Source organism: Equus quagga, chromosome 12 (assembly GCF_021613505.1).
Source record: "Equus quagga isolate Etosha38 chromosome 12, UCLA_HA_Equagga_1.0, whole genome shotgun sequence".
Classification (NCBI taxonomy): Eukaryota; Metazoa; Chordata; class Mammalia; order Perissodactyla; family Equidae; genus Equus; species Equus quagga.
Window position 1 is genome coordinate 71,414,854 of NC_060278.1, and position 27,346 is coordinate 71,442,199.

The 27,346-nt window shown below is 38.8% G+C and overlaps 1 protein-coding gene across 4 annotated transcripts in view; it reads right to left on the reverse strand.

The window, feature by feature from the left end:
• Positions 1–27,346, reverse strand: part of MACROD2 (mono-ADP ribosylhydrolase 2) — a 1,871,078-nt gene that overhangs the window by 570,297 nt on the left and 1,273,435 nt on the right. For all 4 annotated transcript variants that reach the window (XM_046678763.1, XM_046678762.1, XM_046678761.1 and 1 more), the window contains exon 7: positions 12,715–12,745. In XM_046678763.1, the coding sequence (XP_046534719.1) occupies positions 12,715–12,745 (31 nt within the window). The remainder of the gene's footprint in view (positions 1–12,714; positions 12,746–27,346) is intronic.

Sequence of the window (27,346 nt, forward strand, 5' to 3'; positions counted from 1 at the left end):
ACAGGCTTCATTTCCAGATGGCTGAACTCACAGGGCTTAACCACAGGACCAAGAGGTGGCTGAGAGGCAAAGACTGGCTTTCAGAGAAGCAGCAGAAACAATCCAACAGAAAGCGAGATGGCTCTCATGATAAAGGACTGTTGACTGGTGTCATTCAGAGTCTAAGTAAAGCCTCTTTCAAATAATAAATTACTTGTTCAACAGTGCAGACATTCTTCTAGAATCTAGGTGATAGGAGGGAATACAACACTCAAAGCTCTTACCTTCAAGGAACTCAGGTTCCAGGAAGAGAGTAATAACAATAACAATGGTAGCAAAAATAAAACTACTATTAACAGTAATAGCAATAATAACTGTTAAATATTTAACTTCATGATCTGAAACCACGGAAAGAACTTTAACGTATTATCTAATTTAATCTTACAACAACCCCATGTTATAGGCATTGAGGTTACTGAGGCCTAGAGAGAGCAACTTGCCTAAGGACACACAACTAATGAGAGACAGACTCAGAATGTGAACCTAGATTGATGGGACCCTGAAACCCGTGCCCACAGTCACATTGATACGTGCCTTCTTTCTCCATTATTCCTTGGTACTCTAAGAGAACTCTAATGCAGTGATACTCAAGACTGATCACACAGAGTGGTACAGACCACGCTACAAGAAACCTACATCACCACCCCCGTGAGCAGCTCACCAGAATCAAAAAGTAAAAGTAGCCTTTGAAGAGGCTTGAGAGAAATTGGGTGGCCAAAGAATGGAAATGTGGATTAATTCAGGATGATTAAAAATTAACTCCAGAAAACCACTCTATCACAGTTATAATCTATATACTTAGATGTATAATTATACTTAAATTAACTGCATATGAGCATTATTCATAATAGCCAAAGAGTAGAAACAACTCAAATATCCATCAACTGATGAATGGATAAACAAAATGTGGTATATCCATACAATGGAATGTTAATAAAACGGAATACATTACTGATATATGCTCCAACATGCATGAACTTTGAAAATATTATGCTAAGTGAAACAGGCTAGTCACAAAAGACCACATACTTTATGATTCCATTTACATGAAATATCCAGAACAGGCAAATCTATACAGACCAAGAATAGATTACTATTTTCCTAAAGCTGGGGAAGTGGGGCTGAGGAGTGACAGTTGACATAGGCTTTCTTTTGGGAGTAATTAACATTTTCTAAAATTAGATTATGATAATGCTCACACAGCTCTGTGTATCTGCTAAAGTCATTTTAAAAGGAAGGATTTTATATTATGTAAGTTATATTTTAATAAAAATGCTTAAAAATTAACTGCATATAAAAGATTGGGCTCTGTTATTATTAACAGATTCCTGTGTTATCCTCTTAAAATCTAAGTGAAATCATTCCTCTCAGTAAGTAAAAAAATTGAAACGAGGGTGTGATAGATCTCAGTGATTTCTGAATCCAGAGTCTGGTCTTCAGTCTAGACAGAGCAGGTCAACAGCCTTCCCTACCACTGGACAGCTACCTATTTTATTGATTGATTGATTGACTTAAGACTATTTCTTTAGAGCAGTTTTAGGTTTACAACAAAATTGAGAGGAAGGTAGAGAGATTTCTCATATACCGCTGCCCCCACACTTTCACAGCCTCCCCCGTTATCAACATCCTCCACGAGAGTGGTACATTTATTACAAAGGAGGAACTTCCACTGGCACGTCTTAATCACTTAAAGTCCATAGTTTACTTTAGGGTTCACTTGGTATGTTGTACAGTCTGTGGGTTTGGACAAAAGCGTAATGACATATATCCATCATTACAATATCATGCAGAGTATTTTCACTGCCCTAAAAAGTCCTCTGTCCTCTGCTTATTCATCTCTCCTCCACCCCAAATCCTGGCAAAAACTGCTCCTTTCATTGTCTCTATAGTTTTGCCTTTTCCAGAATGACATGTAGTTGGAATTATACAATATGTAGCCTTTTAAGACTGGCTTCTGTCACTTAGTAATATGCATTTAAAATTCTTCCATGTCTTTTCATGGCCGATAGCTCAATTCTTTTTAACACTGAATAATATTTCATTGTCTGGATGTACCACACTTTATTTATCTATTCACCTACTGAAAGATGTCTTGGTTAGTTCCAAATTTTGGCAATTATGAACAAAGCTCCTATAAACATCTATGTGCAGGTTTTTGTGTGGACATAAATTTTCAACTCCTTTCATGAATACCAAAGAATGCAATTGCTGGATCATATGGTAAGGTTATGTTTAGTTTATAAGAAACTGCCAAACTCTCTTCCAATGTGGCTGTAAGATTTTGCATTCCCATCAGCAGTGAATGAGAGATCCTGTTGCTCTACATCCTTGCCAGCATTTGGCATTGTCAGAGTTCTGGACTTTGGCCATTCTAATAAATGTGCAGTGGTATTTCATTGTTGTTTTAGTTTGCAATTCCCTGATGACATATAACGTGGACTATCTTTTGATATGCTTATTTGCCATCTGTGTATCTTCTCTTGTGAGGTGTCTGTTAAGGTTTTTGACCTAATTGTTCATTTGTTTGTTTATTTTCTTATTGTTGAGTTTTAAGAATTCTTTATACATTTTGGATAACAGTTTATCAGAACGATGTCTCTTTTGGAGATATTTTCTCCCAGTCTGTGGCTTATCTTCTAATTCTCTTGACATTGTCATTCATAAAGCATAAGTTTTCAATTTTAATGAAGTCCAACTTGTCGATTATTTATTTCATGGATCATGTCTTTGTTGTAGTATCTAAAAAGACATCACCGTCCCCAAGATCCTCTACATATCCAAGGTTATCTAGGTTTTCATCTACATTATCTTCCAGGAGTTTTATAGTCTTGCATTTTACATTAAAGTCTATGATACATTTTGAGTTAATTTTTGTGAAATGTGTAAGGTCTGTGTCCAGATTCATTTTTTTGCATGTGGATGTCCTGTTGTTCCAACATCATTTGTTGATGAGGCTATCTTTGCTCCATTGCATTTCTTTTGTTCCTTTATCAAAGATCAGTTGACTACATTTATGTGGGTCTATTTCTAGGCTCTTTCTTCTACCCCATTGATCATTCTGTCGATTTTTTTGCCAATACCATACTGTCTTGATTACCGTGGCTTTATAGTAATTGTGGAGGTCAGGCACTGTCAGTCCTCCAATTTTGTTTTTTTCCTTAAATATTATGTTGGGCTATTTTAGGTCTTTTAACTCTCCATATAAACTTTAGAATCAGTTTGTCAATATCCATAAAATAACTTTCTGGGATTTAAATTGGGATTACATTGAATCTATAGATCTGACTTCTTGACAATAATGAGTCTTCCTATTCATGAAAATGGGCTATATCTCCAATTATTTATTTATATAAATTGGCATTTTTATATTAAACTTTATCCCGAAACCTTGTTATCATTGTTTATTAGTTCTAAGAAGGTTTTTTCTGTCAATTCTCTTGGGTTTCTACAAAGATGATCAGTTGTTTCTAAATAAAGGCAGTTTTATGTCTTCCTTCCCAATCTGTATACCTTTTATTTCCTCTTCTTGCCATATTGTGTTAGCAAGGACTTCCAGTATGATGTTGAAAAGGAGTGGTAAGAGACGATATCCTTGCCTTGTACCTGATCTTAGTGGGAAATTGTTGAGTTTCTCACCATTAAGTATGACATTAGCTGTTGGTTTTTTTGTAGATGGTCTTTACCAAGTTGAGAAAGTTCTCCTCTAGTGTTAGTTTACTGAAAGTTTTATCATGAATGAGTGCTGGATTTTGTCAAATGCTTTTTATACATTTATTGATAATCTTGTGATTTTTCTTCCATAGTCTATTGATGTGATGGATTACCTTAATTGATTTTCAAATGCTTAATCAGCCTTACATACCTGAGATAAATCCCACTGGTCATGGTATATAATTTTTTATACTCTTCTTGGATTTGATTTGCTAATATTTTGTTGAGGATCTATTTATTTTGTAGTTAATTAAATAAATGTTTATTAAGACTTACTTTGCATCTGGCTTGGTGCTAGGTGGACAGAGCTTGGAACCCAGTTTTATAAGCTAAGTTCCAATAGGATGGAAGTCTTGAGTAAAGGGAAAATAAGTTTTATGAAAAATGTAGCTGCTTAGAGGCTGGCCCAGTGGCATAGTGGTTAGGTTCATGTGCTCCGCTTTGGTAGCCCAGGGTTCACAGGTTCGGATCCTGTAATCACGGACCTACACACCACTCATCAAGTCATTCTGTGGCAGCATCCCACATACAAAATAGAGGAAGATTGGCACAGATGTTAGCTCAGCAACAATCTTCCTCAAGCAAAAAAATGAAGATTAGCAGAAGATGTTGGCTCAGGGTCAGTCTTCCTGACCACCTCCCCCGCAAAAATAGTGGCTGATTAGTAAGAAGATCTGGGAGCATTTAGGTGAACCTAGATTAATTTGAAACATTTAGAAATGAATTCAGGTCTACAAATTATAGAGAGGTAATTTCATGTTGATTTTGTGAATTTCAATTCAATTTTTAGTTACTTGTGGGGAACTCTCCTTGTTGACTATGGCTGAAAAGAGAGACAAGGTATAAATAAACTATTTTATTCAGTTCTAAAGATTCTAAGGAGAGTTCCTTTCACTATCCAGGAGTTTTAGATTCATATTCATATTATCATTCATTCTCTCTCTCCCTCTCCTTCTCTCCCTCTCTCAATATCTCTCAGTAATATTTCCACTCTTCTATGATTAGACTCTTGCCTAAACTCACATTTCCCTAGGGTTCCTTAGCACACAGGATGTTGATCTGCATCTGCTTGGGATCTCTTATATGTTTATAGATGGATGTAGCATCAGGGGTGCAAAGTGTTACAGAAGCAAATTGCAGTTGATTCCTCCAAGGGTTGCTATGGAAATGGGCCAGAATGAAGAATGTAATAAATGATACAATTATTTCCTCATTTTCAATATATTGATCTTAGTTCCACTATGTCTGCAAATTTTGCAAGAAGTATAGTACAAAAAAATGTAAATGCAACTGAGGTGAGAACTAAATGTCTAAATATACTGGCTGACAGCTAAAGATGGGTCATTTTTCTGATGTCTTAAGAAATCTATACCTTCAATTTGTTAGAGTTCAGGATTATGAAGACATTTTAATAAAGTAGATACTATCAAAATCACCATATATTCTTACAAAATACGGACCATGATGATTTAAAAACATTTACTGATTGTGGGTAAATGGCACTGCCTCAAATTAAAGTACCTATAAGTGAACTGTTTGATTTAATTTGCCTTTCTTTTCCCCTTGAGCAATGATATCTAGAAGTCCATCATAATTCAATGCCCTCTTTTTTCCACATAACAGAATTGTAGTCAGACACATGAATTCTAAGCTAGGATAAATTTCCAATGTCCTTGCAGTTACATAGGTCATAAGACCAATTTCTCCCCAATGGAAGGTAGATGGAAGTGACAAGTGCTACTTTGAGTCCAGGGACCATAAGATAAGATGTGTTCCCATCATATGTGTTTCTTTTGCTGGAACCAGGGCAGGTAAGTATATAAGAACAACGTGTTAAGGAAGGCAGAGCAACTGCTTGGCACCAGGGTAGATTCATGACTCTTTGAATGACAGAGTGGAACAAATCCTCCCACAAATAGGTTGCTCACTCTGGAACTGTTAGCACAGAGAGAAATATACATCTATATTCACTAAGCCACTCTATTTTAGAGTCTCTTTGTTACAGCAGTTTAGCTTTACCCTAACTAATATAGTCTCTTTCAAATGCACTTCAAGATGCATTTTAAAAATAGAATCATTGACTAAAAAGGATTTGACATGAAAATCATTGTCCTAAACAGCTAAACATACTTGACTTCTCTAAAGAAACTGTCAGAATTATTTTTGAAGTCCTTTCTAAAGAGAGCTGAGCTATGTTTATTTAAACTTGCCCTTTAGAATCAAGTATGTATAAGGAACAAGAAAAAGAAATGTCACTCAAGACTAGATGAGAAAAATGAGCAAGAGTATGGAAACTATTTCAGTGATAGAACTGAAAGTGTGGTCATTTCTTAGACACCCCCAAACAGTTCTTTAGGGAGAGTATCTTAATAGTGCTCCTATTTTCAACATGGCTGAAAGATATTCCCAGAGTTACTACCAAATGGATAGGTTCTATAATTTACTGAAGCGGTTTTCCTATTTCGTTAAAAGGCTTTCTGTTTTAATACTTCTATAAGAAAAGCCATTTTTTAAGGCAGCATAGCAATAAGTGGCAGCCTCTGAGAAAGAGGTGGGTTGGAATTCATTTGTGCCCTCTAGGCCTAAGCCAAATTTTTACCTTGACACAATTGCAAGGAGGTGGACCTCAGAAACAGTAATAAAAATTGCAGCCTTTGTTACTTTTTGAAACACTTAATCTTTTAATTAAGTCCTCAAATTGTTCAGTTTGGACAGCGCACCAGGCAGAAAGACACTGGTTATTCGCTGCATCCTCAGGACCAGGAAGCTAAGTTTCCAAGATTTTCATTTCTTTTGGCAGATGCCCTGGAGGAACCCTGCCTGCAGGTCTCACTGTCATTTTTATGTAAGCTGAACTAGCGTATTTTGTTGCTGGGCACTTAAGACTATTTTCCAGAGCAAAGGTGGTACCTTTGATTTCATAGTTTGATGTCTTCTTATTAAAGACCCGTGTAGCTTAGAAAAAGGAAGAGAGGAGTTTATACTACATTTTGTGGGATGAATGCATAAATGTGGACATATGTAAGTGTATTTGCTATAAATGTCTATCCAAATGGTAAGCACTCAGAGGGTTATAAACAATTTAATAGCTAGAATTTGGTTGTCTGTAAGGCTCTTTCTCCAGTGCTTCATAATGATGAGCTCATAAAATAATATTCAAATATTATATAATTGAGGTGGGTTTGGCCCCAGCACTGCATTTTCCCAAAGGGAAGTAAGTTACACTGATTCTAATGTTACTTTGCTTTGAGGGCTGGCAATTGACTCAAGGATTGCCAAGAACAATCAGGCCTCCTATAGTGGGAATAACATGGCCAGACAAAAAACACAGGATGTCAGAGAAGAGAATTTATGACAGAAAAAAAGAGTCATCGTTAGACCACCTGAAAGGAAGTTTTCAAAGCAAATGGAAATATCAAAGGGAAGAGAAGAAAGCAAGAGGGAGGGGGAGAGCTGTCAGGGGAATGAAAGGGAGGGGCACACATTTTTGTCAATTTTGCTCTGGTTTCCAAATGTATTACATAAGATAACTCTTCCAGCAAGCCCAGAATTGCACAGCAATGGTTGTCACACCCTCTGAAATCTGTCAGCGTTTAAAGCTGATGGAGGGCATGCCCTTAGCATTGCTGTTGGAGAATGCCCTGGTTTCTTTCCAAGTCACGTCTGTGAATTTAGACAGATGTAGTGATAAAAATATTTGCCAGGTAGATATAAGATTAATGAAACATCGCGTTGGTCTCCTTTTTACCAGTTAGAAGTAGAAGAGCGAACTTGAATGCAAATGAGGAATTCATTTAGAAAGTTGTGTCCTGGCAGCATTTCACAGAGACCAGCTGATTTGATAGAAATAGGCCTTCTGTGTTCATAACAGAAATATAATGACCAAATATGGAAGCTGCTTTAGCTAAATTATGCTGTACTTAAATTTTTTCTGCAAATTTCCAGCCAATAACTCAATATCTGAAATTCCTTCCTCTCTAAAATATACCACCTCATACCTGGAAAGCAATATTCGAATTTTTTCTTCTTCTCCTGAGAGAATATTTTCCCAGTTACTCAAAGCATACACCCTTCCACCTGGACTTCACTTCTGTTAACTATATTGACTCCCATAAAATGGACTAAAATTACTTTTGCTCTTCACTTCTCAGCAAAAATTCCATTGCTATGCATCATGTCTTCTTTTGTTAAACTTATTAGCACCAGAGTGTCCAAGTTGGACTCAAAGGGCAGAAGGCACGCACGAGATCTGAAATGTCCATCAGGAAAGTTTAGATCGGTCCCTCTGAGACTGGTTTAGCAGCCAATTCAAATCTTTAACAGGAATCTGGGAGTTCAGAGCCCCTGTAAGCCTCATCTGGATCTATTTTTCCAAAAGTAACACAGGCCTTTCTTTGGTATTTTAACAAATGTGGCTTTTCATCCTGAGTGTAAGCAGGCGATCTGGTGCCCTGTGGAACCATCCTGGAAACATTATGTTGGAGCTGCAACAGCGGTCGCTGAAAGAATGGAAAAGTCTGGTTCCTCTTCCAGCGGAACTTCAAAGCAGGCAGGGCCTGCTCCCATCCTGTGTCTTCCTTAAATTGGGTTGAGTTTCACAGTGGATATTTTTCAGTATGTGTCTTGCAAAAAGGTGCAGTTTTAGGTTTTGCTGCCATCAGGGCTTGTTCCCCAAAGGCTGGGGAATGGGGAGAGGCTGAAAGAGGAATTAGCTTCTGCTGTGGTCCCGAGCACCCCCAAAGGACTGGTGTGCACCAGATCCTCCAGACACGCTCTGAGTGTGATGATGATGCCTGAGTTTCCATGAAATGGGAATGCTTACTGTTGAAATTAACTTGGTATGAGATCATCCTGGCAATTAAATAACCAAACTCCTACAAAAGATGGGTCCACCGTAGCCAAATTTTCTTCTAGTAGAACTAGACTTACAGGAGGTTTGTGGACCATAAATCCAAAAGTCAAGGTAAACCTAAAGCAAACAAGTATCTGAGAAATTCCAGCAGGTGGGGAGGGGGGCTGGGACTAAGGCTTGTTGGGAGAAGTTAGGATAGGGCCTCACGGCCGACGTGTACCTCTCTGACTGACCGTTACCCTGTGGGCCATAATAAAAAGCAAAGGGGCTTTTTCTTAAGTGGAGTTTAGTGTTGTATTCAGCTTAGTTCTGTAACTGAACAAGTTTTTGAGTTTTCATTTTACTTGGTCAAGGTGGACACTGCCATGCCTACAAATACCATTTCCAGGTTAAGAACGCTTTTTTTTTTTTTAAAGGTTGGCACCTGAGCTAACAACTGTTGCCAATTTTTTTTTTTTTTTCTGCTTTACCTCCCCAAACCACCCCCTGTACACAGTTGTATATCTTAGTTGCAGGTCCTTCTAGTTGTGGGATGTAAGAATGCTTTTTAGAAGCATATTTGTTTTTCCTAAAATAGAGATGTTTGCCCATTAAGAAAATATCAACTGTATAGCTTTCTCTACCTGTTATTTTGCCAGTCAACAATTCTGTTTTTTGTATCTTCAGTTAGGCAAGAACTTGAGTTACAATCATTATCATTGTTATCAAACAGCAAATATTTGCTGAGCCTCCTCTAGACACAATGCTAGGCCCTGCGTGTGCATAGAATATGCACAAGTGAATCCTGCTCATTAAAGAATTCCAGACAGGCTATAAGCACAAGTTATATCAGCAGAAATCTATGGCACAATATAAGGGGGCATTGCTAATTCTCCAGATTACAAAAGCAGAAAGATTTCAAAAGATGTAATGACTACTAAGAGTTGGCATATTAAAAGAAGACTTCTCAGAGATCAAGATTCAACCTGCATAAGTGTATGTGGTGTATTTTTGTTTGGGAATCAGGAGAGAGAGCAGTGGTAGTGATGCTGTGTGTGAGTTTGGTGCACATGTGTATGTGTGTGTGTGTGTATGGTATAAGGAAGGGACCTGGCAAGGTATATAACATGCTTTGAGATTCATCATCTTATTTGTGGGTAACAGAATATGTGTCCATGATGAGTGCATGTCAAGAAATTTCTCAAACTATATTCTGGAGAAAATACTACTCCTGAGAAAGGTTGAGAAAATAACAATCTCTATGGTCACATAATTTTAGGAAACGCTGCAAACTAAATTCCCCGTTTAAAGCTACAAAGGCAAAGAGACATATAATTTCTTGGCACACTGATACACATACTCAAGAAGATATTTTTCCCCCCTCTTGACAAATTTTGAAAGCACTGGTTTATAGGAGATACATACAATGCCTATTGTGCAGTCTAGAAAGAATGAACACTAACCTGCAAGTAATGGAATATGATCAAAGGCTCCTGAGCAGATGGGAAACAGGCACCAAGTGGTATCTCAGAAAAATTAATCTAGTAAAGTTTACAATATGGAATAAGAAGGGAAAGGACTAGAACCAGGTGACTGTTCTGAATATTCGCTCTAAATCCATTCTAGAATGATTTACAAAGTGTTGGGAGTTTTGTTTGCAAGCTTTTTAATATTTTCTTTTCAGCCATGAACTTCTTTAAATAAAGTATTATTTGATATCTTAGAAAATAAACATAAAAGTAAAACTGATCTAGATGATGGAGGAGGCAGAGCAGACTTCTGAAGAAGAGCAAGAAAACAAGTGACCTATAATATTTAGGTACTAGGAGAGAATCAAGCACCGACCAGAAAGCCATAACTTCACAAGGGACATAAGAAATAATTTTCAGGTTGCAAAATGCTAAATGGTCCATAAACTAAAAAGGACTGGAGTAATCTAATAGTTACTAAAACAGGATCTTATGGAGCTAAAAATAAACCTAGGCCTCAAGGTAGCCAAAGGCAATATGGCATTTGACTTTGTGCGTATCATTCTCACTTTTAAATTTACTCAAAAAATAGAGAGGAAGAGAGATGAGTAACCAGGACTTGAAAACTATATATGTACTTTGTCTGTTTGTTTTAAGATTATGCCTGAGCTAACATCTGCCACCAATCCTTCCCCTTTTTGCTAAGGAAGATTAGCCCTGAGCCAGCATCTCTGCCCATCTTTTTCTATTTTCTATGTAGGACACCTGCCACAGCATGTCTTGATAAGTGGTACGTGGGTCTGCCTGGGATCTGAACCGCAAACCTCAGGCCACCAAAGGGGAGCGTGTGAAGGTAACCGCTATACCACTAGGCCGGCCCCAACACTTGAAAACTACATTCTTCCAGCTGGTATTGTGGAAATTGTCCAAGCTTGCCTGGTGGCAGCCCTCCAAGCCAGTGACTGTGACTCTCTATCAATGCCCTACTCAACAGTCTTCAATCTTTCTCCCCATCCAACACAATGAAGTACCGAACCAATTCCCTTATTTTGAGCCATGTTACTCTCTCTAAGGAGAAATCCCAGTCCTTCAGGGATGAGAATTAACCAAGAGTCACCTTAGGTTTGATTTTGTTCTTCCTATCCTCTCCTGAGCCTCTAATTTTAGTGTCCCTCCTCATCTTCCTTTATTGTTCTATTTTCTTTTCCTGCCACTTTCCTTCCTTTTAGTGTATCATGTTAAATTCACCCTCTGAAATTCTTTGCATGTTCCCATAAGATTCTCAGAGACAAAACAGACATCAACAATATGACAAGGTAATAAACATGGGAAATGATATGTATAGTACTGCTTTAAGCAGCTGGAGTTTTGTTTGTTTGTTTTTTGTGAGGGAAAATCAAGATTGTCATGACACAACATTCTCAAAATGAGAATCATTTTGCAATGGAGTCTGATTTGACTCTAGACAAAGTGAAGTGAAGCTCTGGTCTCTTGACCAGGTAAAACTTAGCATGTAATACTTCCTTTAAGCAGATATTTAAGAGCTCTAACTGACCATCTATGAGGGAGAAAGAGCAGTCATGATGGGGATAACGGTGAAGTTTAGCCCTCTCTAGCCCAGTGTTCACAGAGTTTCCACAAAGCCAGGCTATAGTGGAATCCAGAGAGAAACAAAACAAAACATATTTGAAATTTTTAAATAGTGTGACTAAATCTTTCCCCATTTAATTTAAATCAGGCCTACATTTTCCATTTTATTCTCACCAAAACCTTCAACAGAAATATCAGATTAAGAAGAAATCAGTCTTCTACCTTTGACATCAAACTAGATATCCCTCCCCTATAGTAATAAACTTAAGCCCTTTCTCTACATTTGTACATATTTTATTTTTCAGGTAAGAGTCTCCATGTGAGAAGTTTGAGCTCAGAAATGTCATAATCTATTTTGCTTTAACAGAAACCCCTAAAATGATAAGTAATCTCCATTTTACCTTAAGATTGTAAAACAGATTTATTAATGGCTTGAGGAAAAAAAAATCATAGGGAAATTTCATTGTAGGTGGAAAGATATTTAGAGAGCTTTAGGCTGGTGAAAGCATGTGATTATAAAAACATTTTCCTTCCATCTGTAAGTGAAGCAGTCACTACTTAAAACACACCATCAATACCAGAAAAAATATTTACAGCTTATTAAAATCATCTGCTTTCATTAACAGTCACTTCTTTGGATTTTTTAAAAATTTAAATATACAAATATATGCATGTATGTGCATTTTAATGTTTCTATTATTGTGTAATTCACAACTAAATAATGATAATGCTAGGCTTTATACACATTATGATTCATTTAAGGGAAAAATGTGACTTTACTAAAGAAAATATTATTAGAGGTCAAATTCTACTAAAGCAAAAATTTTTGTTTAACAAAAGACATTAAACCACAGTGCAGCTAATCATTTCACATGGTACCCGACAAAATTCAAGAACAAAAAGAACATCCAAATAGCCTCTTGAGATTCCTCGATGATGATTTGACCTGCATTTTGAGTCTCTTTAAATCACAGCAAACTATATTCATTAGAGAACTTCTTACTTTTCCTGTTAACCTCGCCTTTACCAACAAAATAAAGAAATACAAACATTATCAAAAGCTAGATCACTTACCATAAATGCCTGTTGAGATGCAGGGAAATGCCTGTGAATAAACCACAAAAATAACAGTAAGTTTTAAAGAAACATCTCTGCCCCACTTCAACATCATCTATTTCAACATCTATTTTCCTTGAGAATGTGATGGCCTCTATTCAAATGCTCTGAAACTCCACTCAGTTGGAGTAGGAAACATTGTGGAAATGGGCATGTTTGATTAACTGAAAATTTTTCCTTAACAGCAATCATACCAGCTTGCAAGTGCCAACTGTTAAATTTTCTGGAATCTTGTGAACTGATAGTTAAACATAGTTATTATTAAGAAATTAAATCACATAAACCTGGAAGGAAATAAGTTACATTTAAAACAAAGACTCAGAAATCATCTCATCATCTCCTAATTAGTTTTCCACGTTTTACTATTACCTCTGTTCTTGAGATTATTTATGTCTATCTTATGTGTATGATGGAAATTCTGTCTAATGGTGTGCTGCTGAGCATCTCGTCCTAGCTCCATGTCAAGTGACACCATGTTGGTGGCTTAAAACCTAAAACTATCAATCAACATTCATGCTGGACTATGCTTGTGGGTTAATTGAAACCAGAGGTTGGCCATGGATACAAAATTTTGATAAAATTTAACAAAAGTATTCTGTGAGAATCAATTGGTTATATAGGATTTATAATAAAGGATATTGTATATTTTATTCTTACATTTAAGTTGTGTGCTACACATTCTTTTTATTAGTAAAATTTAAAAATAAACTTATATACATGTGTATTTCTGTCTTTTTTTAGAGTCAGTTTTTAAACATTTACCAGCACATCACCACTTATACTATAAGCTATGGACGGAATGTTTTGTCTTCCCGAACTTTTATGTTGAAACTCTAATGTGATATTTGGGGTGGGGGCTGGGAGTTAATTAGATCATGAAGGTGGAGCCCCCATGAAGAAACTAGTGTTCTTAAGAGAAAGAGCGCTAGCACTCTGCTCTCTGCCACATGAGGGTACAATGAGAAGATGGCCACCTGCAAACCAGGAAGTGGGCCCTCACCAAACACCAGATCTGCTGGCACGTTGATCTTGGACTTCCCAGCCTCCAGAACTGTGAGAAATAAATGTCCGTTGTTTGAGGTACCCAGTCTATGGCAATTTGTTACAGCAGCCCAAACTGACCAAGATAGCATATTTTACCTAGCAATGTTTAAAGAATTTGATTGAAAGAGTGAGTGAACAAATGTAAATACACATTAACTAAATTAGACTTTCTAACAGAAGAAAGTGATCTGGGCTTGGCAATGTCCTCTGTCGATGCACCTTTGTGAAAATTTAATCAAGATGTTTTCATCTCTCTGGCCTTTGTATTTTTGAATTGAAAATGAAGATGATAACACCCTCCATAAAGAAATGTGCTGTGGGAATTAATGACAGAATTTTTTAAGAGGTGACTGATACTGTGTTAAAGAATCTAAAACCTGCAGCTGCTGTTGACTGTAATAGCTACATTATTATTGAGCTCAATAATGATGAAACTTCTGTCTTTTTTCTTTATATCTTTGGGTTAAATCTGTACTGCATTTTATTTTCCTTATCATTTTTATAGATTGTATGTTTATTTCCTTTACATGGATGTCCTATTTAAAAAGTCACAATTTGGTGATTTTGTTTTAGAGAAAGTGATAGTTGACTCTGAGTTCACCGTTATATCTGTAAAATGATAGATTTTGTTTCTGTTCTTTTACTAGTAAATGCTACTGTTTCTAACAAGAAAGTAGGACAGTTTCTCTAACATAGTAAGAGCTATTTTTTAAATAAATTAACCAGTTAATTCTTTGATTCCTCAGGTTCTTGAGGTGCCAATAAGATCTGAAGAATGTTCTTGAATGACTCAATCCATCCAATGACACAGAACCATGAAGAGATAGTACCAAGCAAATTCTCCTGAAAATGTTGTAGTGTCTTTCTAGGCATTCTGCAAGGCTACCAACAGGTCTTCCTCCATGTGAAAATCAACTGCAAACTTTCTGTAAACATTCTGCTACTAATAGTAAGGGCTCAGAGTTCAGGAATGGCCTATTAAAAATACAAATTAGAGAGGATTCAGGGTCATCCCTATAATTTGCACCCTGCTCACTCATGTTCCACAGTGCCTTTTAAATGAAGTAGAGAGAGGAGAGTTCACAGCTCATGCCCCAGGAATTCCATGGGAGCAAACTGAACACATAAATATCACCCATCTTGTGCTTGCAGTAGAGAAGGAGAAAAGTTTGAGACCTGCTGCATGGAGCCATCAAGTGAAAGCTAGAAGATACCACAGTGTTTTCGACAAACAAGTCCACTTTAAATCTCATCTGGCATCCTTCCAGTTCAGGATGTTGAGCAGTTTGCCCAGCTGCTCTGAGCATCAGTTTCCTCATTAGTAAATGGCAACTATGAGACTCCTGTCAAGGGGTTTATGCAAGGATTAGGAGGAATAAGGAATGCAGAGCATTGTATCTGACATGTAGTAATATCTCATTTAATGCCGATTCTTTTGGTGGGCACTGTGATGCTCACCAGGCTGTACTTCAAGAGGTAACTTGTTGCCCTAGAGCAGGGCTTCCCAACCTTGGCACTATTGGCATTTTGGACCAGATCATTCTTTGTTGTGGGGAGCTGTCTAGTGCACTGTGAGATGTTTAGCAGCATCCCTGGATCCTATCCACTTGATGCCAGTAGCATGCCCCCAGTTGTGACCATCACAAATATTTCCAGGAGCTGGCCTGGTGGCATAGGGATTACATTTGCATGTTCCACTTTGGAGGCCCCAGGCTTGCTGGTTTGGATCCCAGGTGCAGACCTACACAGCGCTCATCAGGCCATGCTGTAACACCATCCCATACACAAAACAGAGGAAGATTGGCACAGATGTTAGCTCAGGGACAATCTTCCTCACACACACACAAAAACACATTTCCAGACATTGTCAAATGTCCCTTATGCGGTAAAATCACCTCTGGTTAAGGACAACTGCCCCAGAATCCGGGCCTAGATCCCTGCAGTGCTGTCAGCAGACAGACTTCAGCTATCAAGCTTTTCAGGGATCGCCTCAAATTCAAAGAGCAACCTCACTCAGGGTCATGCCCCTTCCCAGGACAGTCCATATCCAATAACTAATCAACATAGGGTATAAAGGCCTTGGTTCATCTTGGCTCAATTCAGTGTAACACTGAAGGGCCCTACCAGCCTCAGAGCTCCCCATGGGGTCAGCAGGGCCCTCACTAGGCCTGCATCGCAGCTCATCTTTTCCCTCTGCACACTCCTGCTTCCTTTCTCTCTCTTCTTCTGGCGTTGATCCCAAGGACACACTTTAATAAACATCCTGCACCCTAAACTCTGTCTCAGAGTCTGCTTCCTGGGGAACTGATCTGAGTTAACTCCCTTCTGCTTCCCTCCTAGGCCTGGTTATATGAGTTGTTCTCCCATCAGATCTAGCAGAAGAGAGAACATACTGAACAGTTAATGGCAATTTCATTTCCCTTGGCTCCGAACTCTATCATGGAATCAATCATGCAACGTAACAATTGAGTCTGAATGTACCAACTGCCTTGTCTGTTTCAACAAAGACAAATAGCTTCATCTGAAAATGACATTGTTGCCTTGAACTTGAAGGCAAACAGTCGTGTAATGGAGGATGACTTTGGTAATATTATTGTATTAATTCAAACAAAAAGACTACAATAAAGCAGAGAAAGAAATACAATATCATGGAAAAAATTCATTTTATGTGCAACAACTTTGCATATAATTCATCCAAATGAAATTTCATCCATTAGTCACTTTTTATTACTTAAGAGAGAGAAAGAGAAAAAAAGAGAAACAGAATGAGAAGGAAAGAAGGATCAAATAAGCTCAACTAAGGGATTTACATCACATAGTCTGTGTTTTTTGCCATAATAAATTTCTGATGGGGCCACCAGAAGTGAGTAGCATGGGATTTCTTTATTTCAAAGTTGTATTTAATATGACCACCTCCCACAAAAATTCTCTCCTGTGAAAGAATGATAGATTATACCAAAACAGGCCAATTAGCCTGGTTTGTTTTAAGTGCACATACCTCAGCAGTCACCTGTGTTACTTGGGGAATGACATCACCAGCTCAATTTGTCCAGTTCCAGAGTCTCCTTTTAGCAAGCCCCAGGAGCAAGAAGTCTCCATGCTAATCAGGTCTGTGCATAGAGCCGTCAGAACCTTGCTTGATAACATTTGACTTTTAGTCAGTTTTTATTCCAAATAAACATACACTTCCTCTCTCAGGGAAAAAATAATCATTTGACTTAGAGAGTGAGAGAGGATTTTCCTTTTGTGAAGTTATAGATTGGGCCACCACCCAGAATATATTTCCTTAGCCTACCACGTTGGTTTCAAGTTTATGAAATTATAGATTGGGCCACCACTGGGAATACAATTCCTTAGCCTTACCTATTGGTTTCAAGTTCATTTGTATAAACACTAAAGTCCTTAAGGCTGTATGTAGACTATGCCTCTGATCCTATTGAATGTCTGTCTCCACTTCTCCCATTTATGTCTCAGTAATTTGAGGGCAAGTAAGGAACTATCCCTCAACCTTCTTTGTCTTGACCCTAACAGTGCCTCCAAAAGGAAGGCAATAAGCCCTACGCCAAATCATAACCATGGCTTGCTTTTCCTTGACCGTTGATTCTCGGTTCATGCATTCCTGCAAAGTGGGAATTTCTTCTGCTCCCCTTTATCCATGGTCATTATCATCCATGCATTGCTTATGCAGCAGCCTTCTGATATGAGTAAGATTGACTCCACCCTCAGCTCCATAGGAAGGTGTTAATTGACCTAAGTAAGCAACACACACCACCTTAGCCACAAGGATGGAGAGATGGAGAGTTCTGACATCATTGAGCTGTTGGTATAAATTACCTATAAAGTGCTCCCAACCTCTAGAATCTTTCAATTGCTGAGCCAACACTTTCCTTATTGTTTAGTCAGTTTTAGTTAGATTTTCCAAGATTTGCAAACAAAAGCATGCTACTTGATATAGCTTCCATTTAAGTGTTTTTAATTATATATCACATTTCACTGAATTGAGAAAGCTGTCTATTGTAAACACCATTTATTTTGCTCTACTTTGTGTAACACTAAGAAAAAGGAAGCTCCATTAAGTTAAAGTATAACATGTTTTATTATCATTTAGGACTTTTATTGTATACTTATTAAAATTGCTATTTTGAACTTATTTAGATAATTTCTTAAGTCTCTTCTTGCTCTAGAGTATAGATAAAATAAGAGATAAATTGGTTGAGGTTTCCTAAAACTTCCTCACATTCAGAGTGCAGTACTTCTGAATCACTTTTTAACGCAGAACAATGGATGTAAGTTTTCCACGGTTTTATCCTTGTGCTCTCAAGAATTGCGTTGTTGGTCCTATCCTTCATGAGTACTTCACCGTTGACTCTGGACTTTTCTTCCAAGCCTCTAACACCCTCTCTGAAAGTTTTGAAGCTGGCTCCTTTGTTGTCAACAAAGGTTTTCAGACAACATCCAAGACACACGCCTCCTCCTCAAATGGCCCCTAAGTGGTTGGTTGGCTGAAAGTCAGGGGATTGCAGCTGTCCAGTCAACCCACCTGGAATGACAACCACGTGTGCATGAGTACAGGCAGTTAAACCTCATCATGACTATGCTGCACCGTAAAACATCCCAGGGTGCAATAGGCATCCTATATTCAAAGAAGTTACAATATGAGACAATGTGCATCAGTGAAATTTAGGGTACCATTCTTTTTCTTTAGATGTTTGGTTATCAGCATAGTGAGTTGAACCATAGTTCCTGTGTCCAGAATGCAGCATACTTGGGTATTTCTCACACTGTGAGATGCCCAACTCTAGGAGTATGCAAGATATTTTGAGAGGGCAAACAGATGGGCATTGCTCATTTCAATGTAATAGCTACATATTAACATATTATTTTTATATACTCCATTATTTTCCCCAAGTTTTCATCCCTCCTTCTATCTACACCTTTGGCTCTGGGATTTTACAGTTCCTCCACTAGGGGAGGATGTATTTTCCTTGTCCCGTTGATGATGGATTTGAGCATAAGACCTGGTTTGGCCAATGCGATAAAGGTAGACGTGACATTTAGGCTTGAACTTTTGTACTCCTGCCTTCAGAGGAGAACCTGAGAAGAATATGCCTCATGTAGCTACTGGTCCAAAAAAGCTAAGAGACAACTGGAGCAGATCAACTAAACCCAGCCTAGATCAGATGTGCCCCAACCAACCCACAAGCATGTGAGCAAGGAAGACATGCTTATTATTGTATTATGTCACTAAGCTTTAGAGTTGTTTCTTGCACAGCATTATTGTGGCAATAGCAATAATGTAAATATACTAAAACTATAAATTATTATAATGTATTATAACAAGGAATACTGGTTTTCCACTTACGGTGAGGATACAAAGTTTCCTTTGAAAATGAAAGTACTTACAGGGTGAATTAAAATATTAGATAATTATCATATTAGAAGGTGTAATGCGAATGCTTAAAATGAGGGAAACACTGATGCAGTAAATAGAGATTTGAATTGGAAGGCAGGAGACCAGGGTCACTCACTCGCTATAAATCTGAGAGCCAACAGCTTAGCTCCTCAGTGCCTCAGTTTCCCCATCTGTAAAAGAAGCAGAGTTGGACCAGATGGCTTATTCAGCTTTTAAATTCTATGATGCTATAAAATAGCCTCTTATACTTCTCTATAGCTTAAGATAAAGGTGACAAAGAGACAAGGCAATTTTATAGCATCCTGAATTCCTCATAGTGTTTGGACATGGGTGGTGACAGCATGGCAAGAATAATAGCTGTCATTCTTGAATTACTGCAATGTGCTGAGCATGAGGCTGAGTCATATGCATATTATATGATTCATTCTCATGAACAATCTTGTGAGAAAGAACAGATTACCCACTTCTTATAAACATGGAGCACAGTAAAGCTAAGAAAGTGAATTTGCTCAAGGTCATGGAAAAGAATGCTGAGGGATTTATTTACTATTTTGTATAAGAAATGATTGATTCTACATCTTTTTCACCTTTAATATTTCTTAATTACGCAAATAACACATGAATATATTCTCAAAAAGCTCAAACAAGACAAGTATAGGCAGATGGCAGTAACAACTTTCTCCTACAGCCATGCTCCCCGCCCCTCCCCCCCGATTTAATTAGAATTCATGGTCAACAGTATGGTGAGCATCATAGCATTCCACACATTTACCGTTTAGAGCCTAAGTAAAAGTAAGATCGAATCTTTGCCTGATCTCAACCCTCTAATCACTTCCCATCACATTTTAATAAAATCTGAAGTCACGAGCCCACCTCCAAGCTCCCAGTGATCTGGCTCCTGGCTTCCTCCCTGCCCTCCTTTCCTTCCACTTTCCCCTGCTCACAGAGTTCCAGCCACACTGGCCTCCTTTTGTTCTTCACACACAGAAGTCGCAATCCTGCTTCAGGGCCTTTGGCCTTGCTGTCCCCTCTGCCCAGCACACTTCCTGTTAGATCTCTGATCAAATGTCACCTCCTCAAAGAGGTTCTTTCTGCCTCTAGCTAAATTACTCTCTATTTCCTTAGGCTGCTTGGTATCTCTTTATGACTCCTATCGCCACCTGACACACAGTTGTTTGCTTGTTCATTGTCTCCTCAACTTCAATTCCCCTCACTGACAAGCAAACTCCCAGGAAGACCTTTGTTTTACTTACTGTTGAATGACCTGCACTAGAATGGGGCGTGGAACTCAATGAATACCTGTCGAATGGATGAATGAATGAACAATTGTGTTATATGGCATATACGGACATATTCATGTATATTTTTTTCTGCATGAATTGCAGCATCCAGTCTGTTTTATGTTCTGAGACTAGTGTTTCTCATGTACTAGATCTTGGAGATCTTTCAATGTCAGTATATATTGATCTATCTCATGTTTCTACTGTCTACATACTATTCTATGGTGTGGTTACACTATGTTTATGTAATTATTGCACATGGATCAACATGCAGGTTATTTGTCAATTTTGCTATAACAAATAACCCTGCAACAAGCAATCTTGACTATTCCTGTACGTAGTTAGCATTTTCTGGTATGCTCCATTCCTAGACATAAACTAACTTGTTTAACCATTGGGCTAAAGAAAAAGTACATTGAAAATTCTAAAAGTACTGACAATATAAAATATCTTCAACAGTAGAGAAGAATCAATAATTTCTTTTTTCACCATTACATGGGTGAATAGACCAAAAGGATGCCGTCTCTCTAACAAATTGCACTGGAAAATGCAAACACTATCAGTGCACCTTCCATCCCCCAGGCTAAACAACCTGAAGGCTGAGGTCATTTAAAGGAGAATGTGAACCGGATCACAGAGGAAGGGCTAGTGAAGTGTTTGGAGTGCCCTGTGCAAGCTCGCCCAGGCACCGTAATTATAAACAATAACTCTGTTTTTGTTTCCTTCATTATACCTTGGAAATAGCTGTCATAAAGTCATTTATTGCCAGCTGCTTCATGTTTATAACTACAGCTCCACGCAGTATAAAACAAACTATTACATAGCCATGAATAGTAGCAGTCCGCTTCCAAACTTTATATTTTCCAAGAAGACACCTGGACTAGTTCCACCCTGAATTTATTAGGATGCAAAATGTCAGAACCTGCAAAGAGAAAAACTTTCCTTTTGCCCGAGCTTGCTCTGTGATTTGTAGGAATGTTTTACTGTAAACTATACATATGTGAGAATGAGAACAGGTCACCGTAAAGCTGCTGAACCCCGAAGAATGTGCATTCTGTTCCAAAATGCCCACATCTGTAAGCTCCCCTTACATAGAAGTAAAGGAAAAAGACAAAGGTTAAAAAAAGAAAAGAACAAAAACTTTTCATATCAACAGCAAACCAGTTGTGCGATATGAAAGCTCCTGCTGAAACAAAATGTCCCTAAAATGACTACTTTTCAATCACCTTAATCACTTCCAATTTTGTAAGTAACCACTCTTCATCTTCTTCACAATTAAGTACATGTATTGGGCACCTTTTGTATCTCTGGCACCAAGGGGTGGGGAATGTGAGGGGCTGGCCTTGGGTGACTTTTCCTGTGCAGAGACCAAGGGAAATTGAGATAACCATAATTTCAGATCCCCTGAGAAGTAAATTACCCCCCTGAGACTGAAAGGCCCACAGCTCAAAGCCATTGCCCAGCCCTGACCATGTCTGCAGGGAGGGGCCTTCCTGGCTAAAGAAGGGGCCAAAATGACAAGGAGGAGCCCTGTACACATAGGACTGAGGGACTAGAGCACCGACTGAAAGAGCACAGGGCTTTCGGCAGAGCCCTGGAGGACACATGGACCTTGGAGTGGTCCTCAGCATGGTTGTAAGGGACACTGCCACCATCCTGTCCATTATCATTCCCTTGTGCCCCTGCCCCTGGTGAGTCCTACACACAGAGAACTGTCACGGGACTGCCCTCAGGCTGCTGAAACTGACTTGGCTAGTGCTCTCAGAGAGCAAGGAGTCTGGGAATCAAATCCTTAGTGCGGCTCTTAACCAATGACTGAGGGGTAGAGTGAGGGAGGGTGTCAACACTCTCACATCCTTGCCCTGGTGGGGACGATGCTGAGGTGTGACCTTCACTGTCTGGTGAGCATCACCGTGGGATTTTGCAGTCACCTGGGACTTGGCCTAATACCAACGCTTCCATTCTACTCTCAGTTCCTCACATCTCACCCAGTTTTTTCCTAAGAAATCCCTTTCCCCCAAATCCTCACCTCAGAGTCTGCCTCTGGGGAGCCAACGCAAGACATTTGTTATCGTTATATACCTTGATGCGCTGGCAGTAGAACTTTTAAAGTGAAAAAACCTGTGGACTTATTTTGGGAGAATCTCAGAGGAAATAAAGCACATGGTCATTTCCAGTCAGTCTTGATAAGAGGGAGAAGAAAAAGCAAGTAAACCCTTGTGAAGTCACAACAAGGAAGAAAGGACATCTTTAAGAGACAGGAACAACTTGAGCAGCTGAGGCTTGGCTCAAAGCCAAGGAGGGGCTGCCAGAGAGATCCAACGGGGAGGAAACTCAGGGAGGGACCACGCAGGGAGAAGGGAGCAGCCTGGGACCCCATGTCTTCCATGCAGGGCCCCACACAGAAAGCACGCCATGTAAAGGTTTATTAAAGAAATCCAAGTAGGGGTATCTACTCCCGGTTTTGAGTCAATCCCTAATAATAAGTTGTATCTTCATATCTCTCTTAATTAGAAAGTTGAAAGTCTTACTTCCAGAGGAAACATTTAAGAAAATTCTTTAACAACAAATAATCACAAAACAACACAGATGTTCTCACAGAGGAGCAGCCCAAAAGCTTTGACACAGTTGAGCGGTGAGTTGATATTTTCTAAGAGGCTATGGATTGGGTACTATGGATACAGTAACCCTACCATTTCTCAGTCAACCTGTCTGAAGTTTTCTTCCAATCCTCACTAATGATCTGCTAACAAACTGAACAACTTTTAGAAGGCAGAGAGATAATACACATTCAACAAATATTTACTGAAAGACCATGGAAACAGACAGGATACCAGGGTGTCCAGAAGCTCCGGCTATCAGGTTCTTCTCCTCTAGTGGCTCAATAAAACAAATAGGAATAAAGATAGCACCTAATTCTAAAATTCCAGGGTATTTCACATGGGGCTTGCTGTCTCTCATAATGACGCATAAGACTGAGAGGAGGCATTATTATTGCTGTCCCCAGATGGAGTGAATAACCTACCCAAAGTCACACAGTGACTAAGACGAAAAGCTCAGACAGAAGCCCTGATCTTCTGACTCAAAATTCTAAGCACTTCCCACTGCAGAATGGAGTCAGTGAGGTCAAGGGAGGAGGAGGAAGGTGAAGAGCGGAGAAGACTCCACCTGGAGCATCCTCAATGCATAAGAACGGACTGGTTAAAGATGAGAATTCTTTTTCAGCATCAACACAGTATGAAAGCCCTTCTAGGAAACAGCGCCAGATCTTAAGAGTATTAAATCTGCCATCAAACTGAAGATTAGTTTAACAGTGTAACTAAAGATTAGGATACTTTGGAACCACTATGTTATTCTCTTCTAACCAAAACCCTTTTTTCCCACTGCTGCACCACACAATTGTAGCCCAGGCTACAAACTCCTGCTATCCAGCACAGACTCTCTCCCCTGGGATGAGCTGAGGTCCTTTCTTTTCTGTGTTTACTAATCCATCACAGACCATGTGATTGGAGAGGGAGCAGATTGCTAGAGTATCAACACACATGCAGGTTTTGTACCTGTAGATTTTTTGACACCTCTGTTCCATCTCTTAAAATGTCAGCATACTTTCTTCACAAAAGGGGCCATTCCATTTCAGCCCCCTCCATAATTTCATGATGTGAACTTGAAAACATTACACAGAAAAAGAGGTGGGTCTCCACATGAATACAGCCACTTCTTAAGTCAATTATACATGCAAATGCCTGACTCCCTTTCATATTTATGGGAATCAGAGGAGACTCACTTGACAGCTGCTTGGGGCCTATACTACAGTGTGGTTTGTAAAGAATAACAGCTTTAAATAAAGAGAGTTGCGATCATGCAGCTTGAGTCAATATGTAAAGGTAATAAATTCTTCTTTTCTTAGTCACAAAGGAAGACATTAGTCAAGCCTAATGTATACTTTATATTTAACAAGGGAATTAATTAGGGAATAATTACTAAGAAAGAGTTATCTAAAGGATGCACCATGTAGCAATGACTAAAATAGAGGAAAGCAAGAAAGGAAAAGGAAAAGGAAATTGGTCATAGTCATATTTCCCAAGTTCAAGAATTGCTACTCACGGCCTGAAAATGGCTGCGCTGTGTTGGCCATCAATCATGGTGAAGAGTTTTATCAACTGGAGTCTATTATGGAAATGAGCAAAAAGAACAAGACAGGGAACAGCCAGTCTTCAAGAAGACATCTGACAGCTCAGGCCCTAGGATGTGAGTTATTTGTACACATTTCCCAGTGATCACTGCATTAATCCAACCAGGAGCATCCCAGAATCACAAAGAGGGGAGCAGGCAGCTGGCCTTTCACTGTATACACCAAGGGTCAGTGTTAGCCCCTACACCAGGAGAGGTACAAACCAACTTTCACAGAATGTGATGTACCTATGATTCACTAAGAACTAGTTAAAACTAAATTCCTTTCTACTTTTAGGGAGTTAACAGTGTATACACTAGTTGTCATTATTGTTAAAGAGGCAAAGTGGAGGTCACACACGCATGGATGGACGGATGCAGAGATGGATGGAGGCGTGATGGGAGGACAGATAGACAGGTGGATGAATGGATGGACGGAACAATTCTTAATTTAGAGATGAATACTTTTAGTTACGACTAGCTCTGGTAGACTTTGATTTCATTGAAAGTTTAATTTCACAAAGTGAAGGATTTAATTTTTAACCACAATCTCACAATTGCATCTTGATGACAAACAAAATAAAAATCATCCATAACCATCCATCCATAACTAATCATCCAGAGTTGTAACTGTCTCAGATAAAACTTACTACAGCCAAGAGTTATATTCCTTTTTAGTGTGTGGAAGGATTTCTGCCCACTGCTTTTCCTCACCCTTCATGCTAGTTTCTTCTTTCTGGGATTCTCTGAAAGTGGGACACATCCTCAACATGGAAAATAATAGTTTCATTAGCAACAGATGTCACTTGAAGTAACTGAGGAAGGTTTCTGAGGACACAGTAAGAAGGTAATGATTAGACAAGGCTTCTGTGGGAGATTTATTTCCTGTAAGTTCGAAAGAGCTGTCCAAGTTTCCTCCACCCCATGAAATGCATTCATTCCTAAACCGACAATTCATCCTGGGATCTCTAGCTCATATCTAACTGCAGAAGCTGTAAACGATCCATTTTGGCCACACTTCACACTGCTTTACTAGTTTTTAGTGTTCTGCTGGAAGTGCAGACATCTCAGAGGTGCAATCGTCCCTGGTAGTTATCTGTTCCAGCTATCCCATGGATGGCTCCTCTCTCCATCATCTCTGATAGGGCTCACCCAGGCCCCACCTGAACTCTCCCGGGATGGGGAGTTCACTGGCTCGGAAAGTGCATGGACCAGTGCTTCTCAAACTTCAATGTACATTTACTCACCTAGGCATCTTGCTGAAATGCAAATTCTGAGTGAGTAGATCTGGGGCAGGCTGAGATTATGCATTTCTAACAGTCTCCTAGGTGATGCTAATGTTGCTGATCTGTGCATATTTATGTAGCAAGTAACTAGACAATAACACTACTTCAAGTTCTACTTCTCAAGATAACAGTGCATGAATTGAAACCTGGGGAAAGGCAGGGAGGAAATTATTGTTCCCACCTAACACATGAATGCCTGATGTGTCCAGTCTTCCAAAGCTATACAGAAGTTGGTAAGAAACCAGGAAGAGGCCAGATGATGAAGTCCATGCTCTTCCCCCTACTTCTGTACTTTTCCACAGAACTCCCCTGTTTAAACACTCCATTCCTTTCATCCTAGTAAAAATACTTGTTCTTCTGCTCACATGAATGGAAGGTCACCAGTAGAGTCTCAATTGCTTCCTAGTGGGACTATTTTGTCTGTTTCTCTGTCCATGTCATTTCTATATTTTAGATCCAAAATATATTCCAGAAATTTGGACTCAAATAGTTCTCAAAGATTAATGTGTAGACAAGTCACTGGGGGACCTTGTTAAAAAGCAGATTCTGATTGAGAAGGTCTCAGTGGAGGTTTTAGTTTCTCATTTTTAACAAGCTCTCAGATGATACCAATGCTGCTAACTTTGGAACAATATTCTGAGTAGCAAGAGTTTAGGCCATTATTCATCAAATTTTCACACTCTGAAAAGCAGTAAAGGTTCTTATGGTGCAAAGGACAGGCAGCTTAACTCCAAGTAGCATTCAAAATGAAAGAAATTTGCAGTCTTTTATTTTAAAAAATGCAGTGATATGTATAGCTTCAGGTAAGGCTTGATCTAGCCTTTTTAATGCCATCTCCAATTACTATACCAAGTAACTGCTTGACTTAGGCTAATTGGCCAGCATGAACCACAGATGTGTATATATGTAGTAGCTGTGAACATGCTACTCGATAAGGAGGAAGTCAAGTTGTATGTCAGGTGTTTTTTTGTTTGTTTATTTTTCACTAAGACAAAAGCTGAGATGTTCCCTCCTGTCAAAACTGCATGGAGATTTTTTTCTTGGGTTGAGAAGAAGGCCCTATGGAATGATTGTGAAAAGTAATTCTGCTCTAAACACTGTGATTCAGTGATCTGAGAAATTCCCAAGAACCTCATAATTAGAAGGCATAGATTATCAAGGACTAAGAAAAAGCCCAGAAACATGTGAATCCTTATGTCCTGCCTTTAGATTGAAACATAAACCGCCAGTTAATTTATAATTTTTTAAAACTCCATTAAAGATTCTCAGAACTCTCAACCCAATATTTAACAACCCTCCCCAATCACATAAATTTTCTCCCTTGTGCTGTTTCCTCTTCTTTTGCTATCGTTAACTCCACTCTTTCCTTGCTTTGATTTTGTAAGATGGAGTCATCT